Source organism: Acomys minous, assembly GCF_964271855.1.
Source record: "Acomys minous genome assembly, chromosome: 2".
Taxonomy (NCBI): Eukaryota; Metazoa; Chordata; class Mammalia; order Rodentia; family Muridae; genus Acomys; species Acomys minous.
In genome coordinates, this window is record NC_140484.1 from 145,210,755 (window position 1) to 145,223,785 (window position 13,031).

A 13,031-nucleotide genomic window follows, 5' to 3' on the forward strand; every position below is an offset into this window, starting at 1 on the left:
TGACACCAGCAGGGCTGGAGTAAGGCATGAACTCTGGTGTGCAAAGGGCTGAGAAAGGGGGAACACCACACAGAAAGTCTAGGAACAGTTCAACAGCTGTTTGTCAGTTTGTCACTTTTAATACAAGGTCACAAACCCAGCTAATCAAATCAAATCTTCCCATTCTTACTTGCCCCAGAGGGATGTTAAAATGTTGTGTGGACTCAGTACGAGTTAAGTCTTCATCGGCTTCGAAACACAACAGGACCTTAGCCATGTTTCCTCAGTCCCCAGAGCCAGCGAAGTAGCTTTATAAATATCATGGTGAACGAGAAATGCTGTCTTGTCACATTCAAGCCAAATAACAGCTGGACTTTAAAAATAAAATTTTGAAGACATTTGCCTTTTATATTTCTGATTTCTGTTTCCCTTGCTTACGTTTTGTCACTTGGTTGTGATGAGTGGTTAATACAAGGGCACAGCTGCCTTTCTGGGCGACCTTTTCTTCGCTGCCTCCGTGCCCGGGGCTGTGCGGAGCTGTCTTCTGGCTAACTTACTTTTATACATAAGAAGCCCCGCAGGAGGGACGAGTGTGCAAGGAGTGCAGGGCTCTCTGAGATGGCTGCTCCACGCCTGGAGGGAACTTAAACGCTCGATCGTAATCTCCCAAGCTAGAGGCATAGCTCCCTCTGGGCTCAGGCTGTTAAAGATCCTCTAGGTGCTTGGTAGAGGACCACAAAGTATTACTCTTAGAGTTTTGTTCTCCGTGATGATAAGGTACCACTGTCATATGCACAGACTTCCCTTCGAATCCTGTATTCTCTCGCTAGCTGCTGAAGGCCCTCACTGTGCTAACTTCCCATGATTTACCCTGGGTCTAGGTCAGCAGACTGGCACACCATAGACACTCAAGAAATATTGGCTGATTGTTTTGTTGGACCATAAGCTTAGTGTACGAGTCTACACACTTGAGTGCTGTTACTCTGACACTCCAGTCTTTTTCTAATCTTTATGCTGAGGGGAATATGAACAAGCAGAGTAGAAAGAATATTATGTGTACCTGCTAGCTATCCTGACTTTAATATGAACTGTAACTCCAGCAGGATTTGCAATCAGCCCAGGCTTGAACAGATGCCAGGAACTAGCCTGGAGTCAGCAGAAGGCTGCTCCCCATCCCAGAAGTCCTCACAAAGGCGCTGCACTGCTGTCCATATTAGTGCAGGTAACTCGACTCCATTCATGGACTCGCAGCCCCCCAGAGGCACATGAGGTCTCAATGGCAACTCTGGGCAAGCTTCTGAGGGGAGGTTTCACACGCTCCGTACGCTGCTGGGCCACGGCAGCCTGTCTACTGTTACACTCATCAGCGTGCTGCTCCGTGTGACGGGGTAACACGAGAACAGATGTGTGGCATGACCAGCTATATTTAGGGGAAAGGAAATGGGCCATACTGAGGAAGGTCACAAGAAGTTTGTTCAGAAAAATGAAGGCATTACAATTATCTGGCTGTATAGAGGTATAGTATTAGAGCTAGAACCCAGATTTTCCATCCAATTTCAAGTCTATCAGTAACATTGTAGCCTACAGAGAGTTATTAATTTTCCTCAGCCTCAATCTTCTAACCTGCAAAATGGGAAAAAATAATACTAGCTAGGTGCTGTGGAATATAGATAGTATTTGGGAGACTGAGGTAAGAACATGTGTTTAAGTTTGGCCTGAGCTACATAACAAGAGATGATGATGATGATGATGATGATGATGATGATGATGAAGAAGAAGAAGAAAATGATGATGATGATGAAAAAGATGATGATGATGATAATGATGCCTTCTTTACAGAGTTTCTAAATATTAAATGAGAAAAGGCTACACAAATAATAGATCTGTCATATGAGTCCTGAATGTTTGCTTTTTTAAAAAGTGACTAGGGAAATGTATTTGAGTCTAGACAATGTGGGTACTGAGTGGAATTTTCACAACCCTTCTGTAGATTCTTCTTTGCTGTTACGGTTTTTATCTTTTTATAATGGCTGATAACTCCATTCACACAATCTCATCAACTTGATTAGCAGCATTTTGAAAAGGCAACTTACTATATTTATAGCTAATACATAGTTAAATCAGATGAAAGGCCTGGCAGAGCAAGGGTCAGATGACATAGCTCGGCAGCTCCTGGTCCAGAGCCAAATAGACAGACAGAATCCCCCAGAGTGGTGGAGCTTGCTTAGCTCACTCTCTACAGACAAAGATTTCAGCACTCTACAATTCAAATTCCCAGGGAGGCTGAGCTGTACCTGACTGGAACACTTCTCCCAGAACTACCAGGCTGGCTACCATGTTTGCGCTGCAGTCAAACTCTTAGCACGTCAATCATTTGGATTCCATGGCTGGCTAGACAGAAGACTCTGAGGCCTTGCCAGGGGGAGCCCATGACAAAGTCACTGTGCCCTTGACACACATTCTTCATGAAGGAGAGCAGGTAGAGCCCTGTTTGGGTCCGTTATCTCCCACTTCCTGCTCACCTTCCCTTTCTTCTTCCTCTCCCTTCTCCTTGTCCCTTTCTCTCCTCTCTGTTGCTTTCTCTCTGTCACACAAGCATATGTATTTATATGCACACACCATTCAGAAGTTGTGTCGGCCCCTTGCACCCAGGACTACCCTCAAGGATTAGCGTCTCCAGCCGACATGGAGACCCTGCCTTCTGGAAACTCCAAAGCCTTGCTCCCTTCTGACACCACCCATCTCTCGGTGTTCTTGCCTGGGATTTCCAAACTGCCTGGGGAGGTCCAGTTCAGATGTTGCTAAGAACTACCTTTGTGTGCTTTAAGGGATTAGGGTCCTGGAAGACACCCTGCCAGTAAAAGGGGAATGAGTAAGACTTCCCTCAAGCTAAAAAAAGGACTCTCACTAGGACCTGAGATGGGTAAGGGATCCTGTGACTCCTAAGAGAGCAAATTAATCTTCCCTGACTGGTGGGATGGGTTCTGCCAAAGGAACGGCTAACGGGAAAGCCAGTCTCACTCCGTGATGACACAGTAAATAACCAGGCCACACTGCTAGCAAAGTGCTGGCCTAACCTATAAATTGTCCCCAGGCCCTGGGGAACAATTTCTGCTGACGGGCTGCTTGGTGCATTTAAGACAAACAAACAAAAAGGAAGCAATCAGGACGGGCACGGACTGCGCTGCAGGTGGACATGCTGAGAGTGAGGCGGCTCTTTGCAGTAGACACTGAGCAGGCTTCAGGGTGGTAGTGCACACGCCCAGAGCCGGGTTTTCCTAAGCAGCTGCTCGGTTTCTACTGAATCTGTTGGTTAGCCCCAAATGGTTTGACTGCACCTAGGAATTACTTGATCTAGATTTTTTTTAAGAAAAGAAGTCATCTTTACATATAAGACTTTAAAATTATATATTTCTTTCTTTTTCCTTGGGAAGCATCTAGTGAAGTGATGCGCAGATTGCTGTGTAAAAGAGAATCCAACAGTATCTCAAAGCCCTCAACTATGATACTCACTGAAGACCAACGTTTCATTTTTGCCTAGAAAATTCAGATAGTGACTCTTAAGAAGGGACAGAAGGATCCCATGCCTAACTCAGACTCCCCCTCAGAAGCGTAGAGAACAGCAGAGACACCCATGTGCTAGCGCAGAGCCACTCACCCTCTGCATCTTCTGGCCGCGTGAGATCGATGACACCTGGGCCCAGCTTCCCGTCTTCACTGGACTTCCCTGTTAACTGAGGCCCCAGGTTCTCAAAGCGTGTTCTCTCCTAGGAGAAAGAGCAGTCAGATGCTTATTTCAGTTTCCCAGCAGCCACTTGCTTCCTTCCTGTGTTCTTCTCTTGCGTAATGGGCATGGTACAGCCTTGTGAACATCACGGGCATGGTACAGCCTTATGAACATCACGGGCATGGTACAGCCTTATGAACATCACGTCTGACCCACTCGGGCTCTGGAGCCGGCTGCAGGCTGAGCACGTCACTGACAGCACGGACAGGCTAGAAGGCTGAACCTGGAAGGAAGGGGAGGCCATGACAGGGAACCTGCTTGCCCCGCCCTCTCTGTTGGATTTGCTTCTGGAATCTATGAGAAAGTTAAGAGACAGGCCAGATGTGCAAAACCTTAAGAACAGTTCTTACTGCAGCCTGCGCTGAGCTGAACAGGAGAGCATCCTTCCTATCTACAGGTAGTGATTTGGGGACGCAATCCTGCCGAAGTACAAGTCAGAACTTTATGTACCAGGATTTCAATGTGTCACAGTTGGCCGAGTGGACATTGGCATTACTCCTTGGCTTGGAGCAAGGCTTTCAACTGTGAGTTCCTGATGAGTGTGTGACTCCCACCCATTAAACAAACAAACAAACAAACAAACAAAAAACAAGAGGGTTCAATACCCTTGCTGCTTTGGGAAAGAATGCCAAAGGTAGTTGTTTGTTTACCAGTTCTTGCAGGAGCAGGAGTCTGAGGCAATACAATGGACGAAGCCCTGCACCTCTCAGATCAGTGGCAGGGGCTCATTGGTCATCGTGAATGATGTGGTGCGATCCCTAGAAACCCAGTGCAGGCACCCCATTCTCACCTCCATGTCGATGCCTCGTCTCTACACTCACCCTCGGCTTTGTGTTAGCCTCATGAATGAGTGAAGTCTTGTTGTTCATTACTATGAAACGATATTAAATGTCATGTCAGCTTGAATGTACAGACATGAAATAGCAGCTAGCAGCTCTGGGAATGGCTTCTGCATGTTACACTAATGCATTATGCAGCAGTGGAGTGCTGATTGCTGCTCCGTCTATTGTTCAATGACCTAGTTCTGCACCGAGCATGTTCGGCATCTGATGGAAACACGCCGAGTTCTGATCTGTAAGATGTTTAGAAACTTGGAAATATTCTGAAGGAGCAAACATACAATTACTTGATAGAGGATGTGCCTCATTTGTACAGCCTCGCTGCGTTTGTGCTTCCTAATACGATTATTTTTGAATATCATTATATTTCTATAATTAATTCCCATCAGTCAAACTGTTGCAGTAAATCTTCCAGTTCCTCTTCATCAGAGACCACGCTGGAATCTTCCTTGGAAGAGAAGACAGCATAAGCTGTGCTTACTCTAGTCCTGTTTCTCGGAGAGCTTCGGGACAGAGCACAACCATCTAGCCATGATTTCACCAACTGCGGAACACTAACGAACCAGCTTCAACAGCAGCACGCGGGAAACCTCTGAAATGCCACACTTACAGAAGGCAGACAGAAAGTCAGCACTGATGTGAACGCGGCTCCCGAATACCTTCTCATGTGAGAACACGGCCGCATGGGAACAAATTAACCCACATGCAGCACACAGCACAAAGCCACCACAGCCATGAACTGTGTGGGCGCTCCACACGTGGCCAGGGACGGAAGGCTGCTTTCCATCAGCCCGTTCTATTTCTGAGTAGTTGTGGTGACGTAAAGAGAAAGAGTCAGAGTGAAGCACACTGGACAGCCATGTCCGACCTTTGTTTCTGGCAGCGATTCTCCGGCATGTTTGCATGTGAATGCCTCTGCTACAGTCCCTCCACCCTCTGAGAAGAACAACCTTTCGCTGCATTTTCATGGCAGGTGGGGCGGGACAATTTTCTCTAAAAACAACCGAGCACTCGGCCACCTATCAATATGCATATTCCCCGGACCTTTCTAGTCATTCATTCTCTTTGATTTTCCGGGAAAAATATCCTCAGTTAAAAAAAAAAAAGTTCCTGAAAGGATATCAGTATTTGACAGAGAAGGAGAGAAGGAAGACTACATGTCATGCTCTGTAAAGAAAAAAAACAAAACAAAAACCCGAGACAACAAAGCATACATGCTGATACTACTACCTTTGCTTTCCTACAAGTGAAGCGCACTCACAATGCAGTAGAATCAGCGTGTTTCTAATCATAACAAAAAACATCTAGGATGCTCCACAACACACTCACGGTGTCTTTGAAGTCAGACAATTTTTCTGACTTCATTGAAAAAAATTCTTCTGCAAAGACACTTTCTATTCAAAATATCAATATTTTGACAGCGTGGAAGACAAGGAAGAGCATCCCATGAAACACTGGTTAAACAGGCCGAAGACAAATCAACGATAAAATATCTTGGGGGCAGTGGGTTGCATTTTCAATTTGATAATATTAAGCACGGTGTTTGAGATTAAAGCAAGACCCTGAAAAGTCAAGCCCTTTCATATAAATTTCCACCTAGTCTCCCAGAAGAGTTCCTTCTTCTCTTCAAAGAATAGCTCAGAATATTTATTTGCCAGCACAGAACCCTAAGACGGGAGGGCCTGATGTCTACCAGTTAGGTCTGTGCAGCTGAACTAAGCATAGATTTACCAGTGTGCTGAACATGAGCCTCGCACACAAGATGTGGATGTAGGCACGGATTGAATATGAAGACACTTCAGTGTAAGAAGCCGAGTCCCTGGCTGTGAAACACCAATGGGTTTGTCCCTGTGTGAAACAGACAGTGGAGGGTGTGTCCCCACCCCTTGAACTAGCTTTCCCAGTGTACAAAGCTTCTAAGTAGGATAATCTGAGATATGAGCAACGTTCCTCAGCGTGAGCTTAACCCCATGGCCCACTCTTGGAATCTCCCTGGTTCCCATGTTGATGAGGGAACGTGCTATCTCCGTGCTGCCCCATGAGCGGACTCTCCCAAACATGCAGGCAGCATGAGAGTTACTGGGGGAAAATTAAAAGTCAGCTCTGCTGTGTGGTAGGGACTGTTGGCTCTCTAAGTGCTTTGAAATTATGATGTATGAGGTAGATGTTGCATATTAAATAAAGATATTTAAATGATAAAGCCGCCGTTAGTGAGAGCTGATGAATGTTAAATGTTACAAGCCACAAGATGGTAGCATCCATCATTTCCACGTGTTGTCGGAGTCAGTGGTGGGGTGGCCTCACTGCTGACAGACAGACTCTGATTATTATCCCGTATTTCCAGAGTCACTGAGCAAACCCCTCAGATCCTCTGGCATTATTTTTAACTTTGCATTAAATTAGCAACTTTTTCCTCCCTACCGTAGCAAGATTGATCAGCTTTATCTTGGCACCAGTGGAGAGAGAATGAATTTGGCGGGGGGGGGGGGGGGGGGTAAATAAAAGACCAGGGGTTTGTTCTCGGTTAGGAGAGGAAATCAGCCACTTCTTCCTGGCAACAAATGAGAAACTGTGGTCTGAGGAAGGAACAGTGATGGAGCAGTAAGCTCACAATAATGGCTTTTCTTTGCACTTAGATAAAAGCTGAATTTTTGATGTGCACAGTATATTTTAATAAAATTTTATATACTGTGTTTTATACACTTATTGGCTATTCCATAATAATGTGTGTGCTCACAGTAAAATTGCTCTTAAATTTATGTGTGTTATTTATATGTTCCCACGTAACAATGCTTTTTGTTGTAAAAAATATTCTGTTTATTAATGTAACTTTACAACCACTGCATCCAAGATCCGTGGTAAATTAATGACATTTTTATTATTTTATAGTGTCATTAAATTTTTACTGATCACTCCATCAAACAGAGGCTGTAAAGGCCATAATGTAAACTGGGACACTTAGATCAGGCAGCAGGAAGACATTCCATGGAGTCTGAAGAAAACTGCTGGCAATAAATGATATTTATACCATCTTTAAGCATGTGAGACTACTTGGATAAGTTTGGCAAAACCGTTTCAGTAGTAGAGTGGATGGTGTACTTAAATAACAGTTTGCTTGCCAAAGAGACAAGCCACTTTCAAACCATATGCAAGATGACAGATTGTAGCTGTCCCCAGAAAACCAACACACGAAATGTACTTCTGTGCCTCACTTTCCCTCTGGGTCGCCGAGGGTGGCCAACCTGAATTGTGCGAATTGTGCCTCAGGCCCTTCTAAGGTGGTCCCCGACCACAGCCAGAAGGGAAAATGGCATATGCTCAGAGGAGCCTTTGTTTGTTACTTTACAAATGGATATATTCTATTCTAGACTCGTCTGGATAATGATGCCGTATACTTTACAGAGAGGCACTTCACCTACCTTTATTCAAAAGCCCATTTGTAGAGACTGTCTGAGTGTGGTGTCAGTCATACTAGCTACAAAGAAGACAGCCTTGGGGGGGGGACCTTATTACCTATATTGTAGTTTTAGAAAGTGAAAAATAATTATCTTGGGCCATTTTTGTAAGTAAGATACATTATAATTAGGATGTTCTTGACATTGACTTTCTTAAATAAACTTAAATGTGTGTTTTTAGCTAATTGCCAAATATTCTATTTATGTATATATGAGATAATAAATAGAAAATTCTGTGCCCATATAATTGTAGAGTTAGTAGCACCAATCTCTCGCATGGGGAATCTGACATGATTCTTTTTTATGTAAATAAGAATTTTGTTGTTACATAGCCAAATGAGCATTTAAATATTTAAAATGTTTTAAAACCTTTCAGATTTGTAATAAAGGTTAATACCACAGCTCATCAATAATGTTTTTGTGCCCTCACAAAGCACAGGTATTGCAGTATTCCATATATTGTAGCAGCCAGCGAAAGCTGCAGGCCAGAAGGCTTACACTAGGCTAAAGGTGAAGGAGGTCTTTAGCTGCCTCTAAGCTCCAGCTATGTCTAATTTTTGAACACTTCCTGCATGAAGTTCTTCTGTCTTCATCCCTGTTCTAAGCTTCCGTCTTGTCTGGACATTTGATTTTAGCTACATATTGGACTGTCTCTTCAATACTGGAGAACACTGTCCTAAACCAAATAACTACACAACTGTCTTTCCCCAACATTCCTCCTGTCCTGCATTTGCACCAGCGCCAAGTGGCTAATAATTCTTGTCTCACTTCCTTCATTACCCTTGTCTACCTAGGCACCTGGGCTGTGTGTCCTCCTCTCAAGGACCTCATGTGATCTTTAGCTAGTGTAAGCCTTCTGGCCTTCAGCCTCTACTGGCCCTCCTAGCTGGTGCTGGCCCTGGTCACTGTCTTTGCTGGTCTATCTGTTCTTACCACCTCCTCAAGTTGTGCGATTCCAAGTGTCTAGATCAGAACCTTCTATGACTCGTGTTTTCCAGTGTATTTTAGTCAAACCTGGCTTGTAAGGTACTTCATTCCCTGCTGCCCACGTGCCTTGTCAACTCCAAGGTTGCACAGTTTTCCCACCAGACATCTCTGCAAGGTGAACAGTGGCTCATCTTCCAACAGCATCATAATCCTGCCTTCCTCAGAGCCTCTGGGACATGCTTTCTTTTCTGTCTTCTTGCCAAGTCCTAGTCATATTGAAAAACCACATTTTCTCTGAATTCTATATGCTGTCTAATTGACTCACTTTCCAATATGCCTAAATTCTAAGTTTTGACTACATAATTAGCCCCTGGTTTTCATCGTACTGTGTTCAACAGTCAAGGATTGGCTCATGTCCACTGCTGAGGCGCTATCATCAAGATCAAAGGATTCTACAAGTCAAGGATTCTATCTTAGGCCTTGCTATAGATCCTACACAGCAGCACGTATCTGTGTCCACAAGAACCTGTGGTCTCATAAGGCCAGACACAAGGGACTGTCTGGAAGGAGCAAGAACCACCGGCTCTCCAACACATCAAGTTTGTGATTGAGATGCTCAGAGTCAACACACACCCACTGGCCTGGTGATAGTCCCTTGAACAAAAGAATCTAAACAAACAAAGCCTGAAATAGTCCTAAAGGGGGAAGATAAACAACTTTTAGAGAAAAACATAAAAATGCACCTGATTATGTAGCTTAATATAAACATAACTTGGAATTTCTGCAGGTAAGGCATCTTTGCAAAGTCTTTGTCAAATATTGGCAACAGAAGATCTTCCTTAGCAAAGACACTTGGCTTATAAAGCAGAACACATGTAAAAATAAACAGCTGTATTTTGTTTTGTTTTGTAAGCAAGACAAAAGCAACATAGAGTGCTTCTCTGGCCTGGACATGTCTTCCTAAGATTCGATTCTCATGAAGCATTCTCAACCACATACACAGTCTTATTATTGACTTTCTATCTATCTATCTATCTATCTATCTATCTATCTATCTATCCTATCTTTTATTTTACATCCTATAGTTTATATTTGATAATTTAATGATCAGGATATGTCTGGGGCTGGAGAAAATGGCTCGGTTAGTAAGAACACTCACAGCTCTTGCAGAGTATTTGAGTTTGGCTCCCAGCACCCATATCAGGTAGCTCAAAACCATTGCCTGGAACTCCAATTCTAGGGCACTGACATCCTCCAGCCTCTGTGGGAATCTACTCGTGTGGTGCACATCAACTCACACAGTCACACATACATATAGGCGGACACACAACATACAAATGAAAGCTAAATAAAGGGAGTGTAGGCTTGACACATAAGAAGGTGACCTTTCTAGAGGAAGAAGCCTTTCAAGGACTGGGACTCAATTTTACAGGGCCTCTTTGATGCTCCCAGAGTCAGAATTGATGGCAATGAGGCCTCTGGCTGACTCTATTGTCCAGTATTATTTTGTTAGCTAACATTCTTAATTTATCTAGCTCCTAATGCATCTTTGACAGTCATATTGAATTAGTACTCATGGGTGAGTTAAGCCCTTAGTTTTGGCTGTGTTTTTCTCAGAGCAGAAAGACACCTACCTACTGGAGGAGGAGGAGGAGGAAGAGGGCCACGTGTTAACTGGCTTGATAGAACAGAATTCTCTCCAGTGAGAATTTCCATCAACTCTTCAGTACGCGGCCCTTTGTCCTCTCACTTCTAATGCGGAATTAAACTGAAGTTAACATGACTTTGCGTGTTTACCCTCTGATCTTTCATCAGAAATGGACATTTCTTAGCAAAAGAAAATTGCTAATAGCAGACTGCTGAGCAGTGTAAGAGGAATGTTTGGGCAGAGTTGAGATTGTAAGGAAAGCAAAGCCCTGACATATGGTTAAAGTAAGAGGGATTTCCCATTTCCCTGCAGGAGCCCAGTCCTGCCTGGAAGGTCATTCCACTGTTCAACTGACTTACACACCTTAATTTGTAATTCTCTGTCTCTTAATTGTTAAATATATCTATATATAAATAATTAAAATATAGTCCTTTGCTTTTGTAAAAACTCTGAAAATTAATTTTATTTTGTTTAAAAGTAAAACTAAAATAGAAGAAGAGAGAGAGTTTTTTTAAGTAGGATTTAGCTACTAGAGTGCTTAATCTGATGTAAAGCCAATAAGGCAGACATTACATCTTTAGAGCAAGCAGAGGAGCTACATAAACAGACCCGTAATCCAGTCATAATATGTATTGTCAATGGCCTTGGTGACAGAAGATTCCACTTGGGACCAGCAGAAAGAAGTGAACAAAAGATTTTGTCAAGAAGAAATGCTTTAGTTGATCTATTTATGATGTCGGGGGGGGGGGGGAGTATAATATATGGGAGCCCAAAGGGCTTTGGAATTCTACATCTAGAAAACTCAAAGAGGTTGTAAAGCATCCGATCAGAAAGTCCAAACTGAGCAGCACAAGAAGCCAATTGGGAATTGAGAGCCACAGCACAGAAGGTCAGGTTGAGCCACCCAGATGTTTGCTCCTCACCTTGCAGGTGGTAGGGAACCTCCAAGTGCTTAAAAATGGATGTAAGATCTGGTGACCACATGAGTACCAGGATTAAGGCCTAAATTTAGTTCCGAGATGCTGGAAGGTAAAAGGAAAGCATCTGTGGTTGTGTAGGTCAGCTACTGATGCAGGAGCATGGGTGGATGCTGCTAATGCTTTGCTGGAATACTTAGCAATGATGTCTTCAACTGTTACAGCAGTGTTTTATTAATTTCTTTTCCCTTCTTCCCTTCTTTTTCTTTCTGCAAAGCATTTACACATACAACCTCTCATTTAATCATTTAACTGGCAGATTATTTTATTAGTCTATGCCCCCACGTTTGTCTCTCTCTTTCTGGAAAGCACTCACACATTACCACCTTTTATTTAATCACCGCAGTCCCATGGCACCAGCACTTCCTTATGAAGTGACACACAGCAATCACATTTTAGAGTTACGATCTTAAATTTGCCTCAGCATAGATACCTACCTAAATTGTTACTTAATGGTTAAAAATATAAAAATCTTCTTATACCTCACCTTTGTTTTCTACGGATGGCCATAGATGTAACTGAGTCCAGTGAGGCTCTTACAGGCTGCGCCAGGACATTAGAACAAGATACATTAAGAGGAAATTTGCACACAAATGTGTATGCACTGAAGAGAGACCATGTGAGGGCAAGAAGGACAGAGGACTCAGAAAAACAGCCCCACTAGCATCTTGACCTAGGCCTTTCAGCTTCTAGGACTGAGAAAATACATTTCGGTTGTGTGAGCCATCTAATCTATGATACTTAAGTGATATATAACAGTCGGTTGCAATGCCAGCTTTTCCTTCTTAACTCACAAAAGTTATCTTGTCACTGGTCACTTATCCCATAGTCAATAAAGTTTAGAGAGATCATTAGCCTCAGCAATGACTCTGCCAAAGCCTTTGCAGTCAGAATCCAGCAGCAGCTCTCGGTTGATGATTCCATGATCTCTCCATCTGCCTATCATCTATCACCCAATTATCATCCATCTACCTACCTTTCTGTCTTCTAGCTGTCTACCACGTGTCTACCAACCATCTACACACCACTTACCAGGCACCTACCTATCTACCTACCTATACCCTATCACTTAAGATCATCTTCTATCTATCTATCTATCTATCTATCTATCTATCTATCTATCACCTATCTATGGCCAATTCTTCAAAGGAGAGCATTTCCCCTTAGAGAGAAGGAAAGGCTTATAATGACTCATCAAAAGTTGACAAAAAACCAGAAGATTCAAACTTGAAAAAAAGCATCATAATAAGAATGACCTAGCTGTTCAGATTTTTTGGGGGGTGCTAGGTTGGTGTTTTTTAGCCACTGGACCATAGGCCCCTTGAGAAGGAAAAGTGTACCATGCACCTCTCTCCCTAGACAGCCCAGGGCACTGCAAGCAGAGAGGCACCATGCAGCACGCGCCGCTGAAATGAGCCA

General features: G+C 43.5%; 1 protein-coding gene across 15 annotated transcripts in view; it reads right to left on the reverse strand.

The window, feature by feature from the left end:
* SOX6 (SRY-box transcription factor 6) overlaps positions 1-13,031 on the reverse strand; it is a 602,500-nt gene that overhangs the window by 38,944 nt on the left and 550,525 nt on the right. For all 15 annotated transcript variants that reach the window (XM_084771677.1, XM_084771678.1, XM_084771679.1 and 12 more), the window contains one exon: positions 3,638-3,746. In XM_084771677.1, the coding sequence (XP_084627803.1) occupies positions 3,638-3,746 (109 nt within the window). The remainder of the gene's footprint in view (positions 1-3,637; positions 3,747-13,031) is intronic.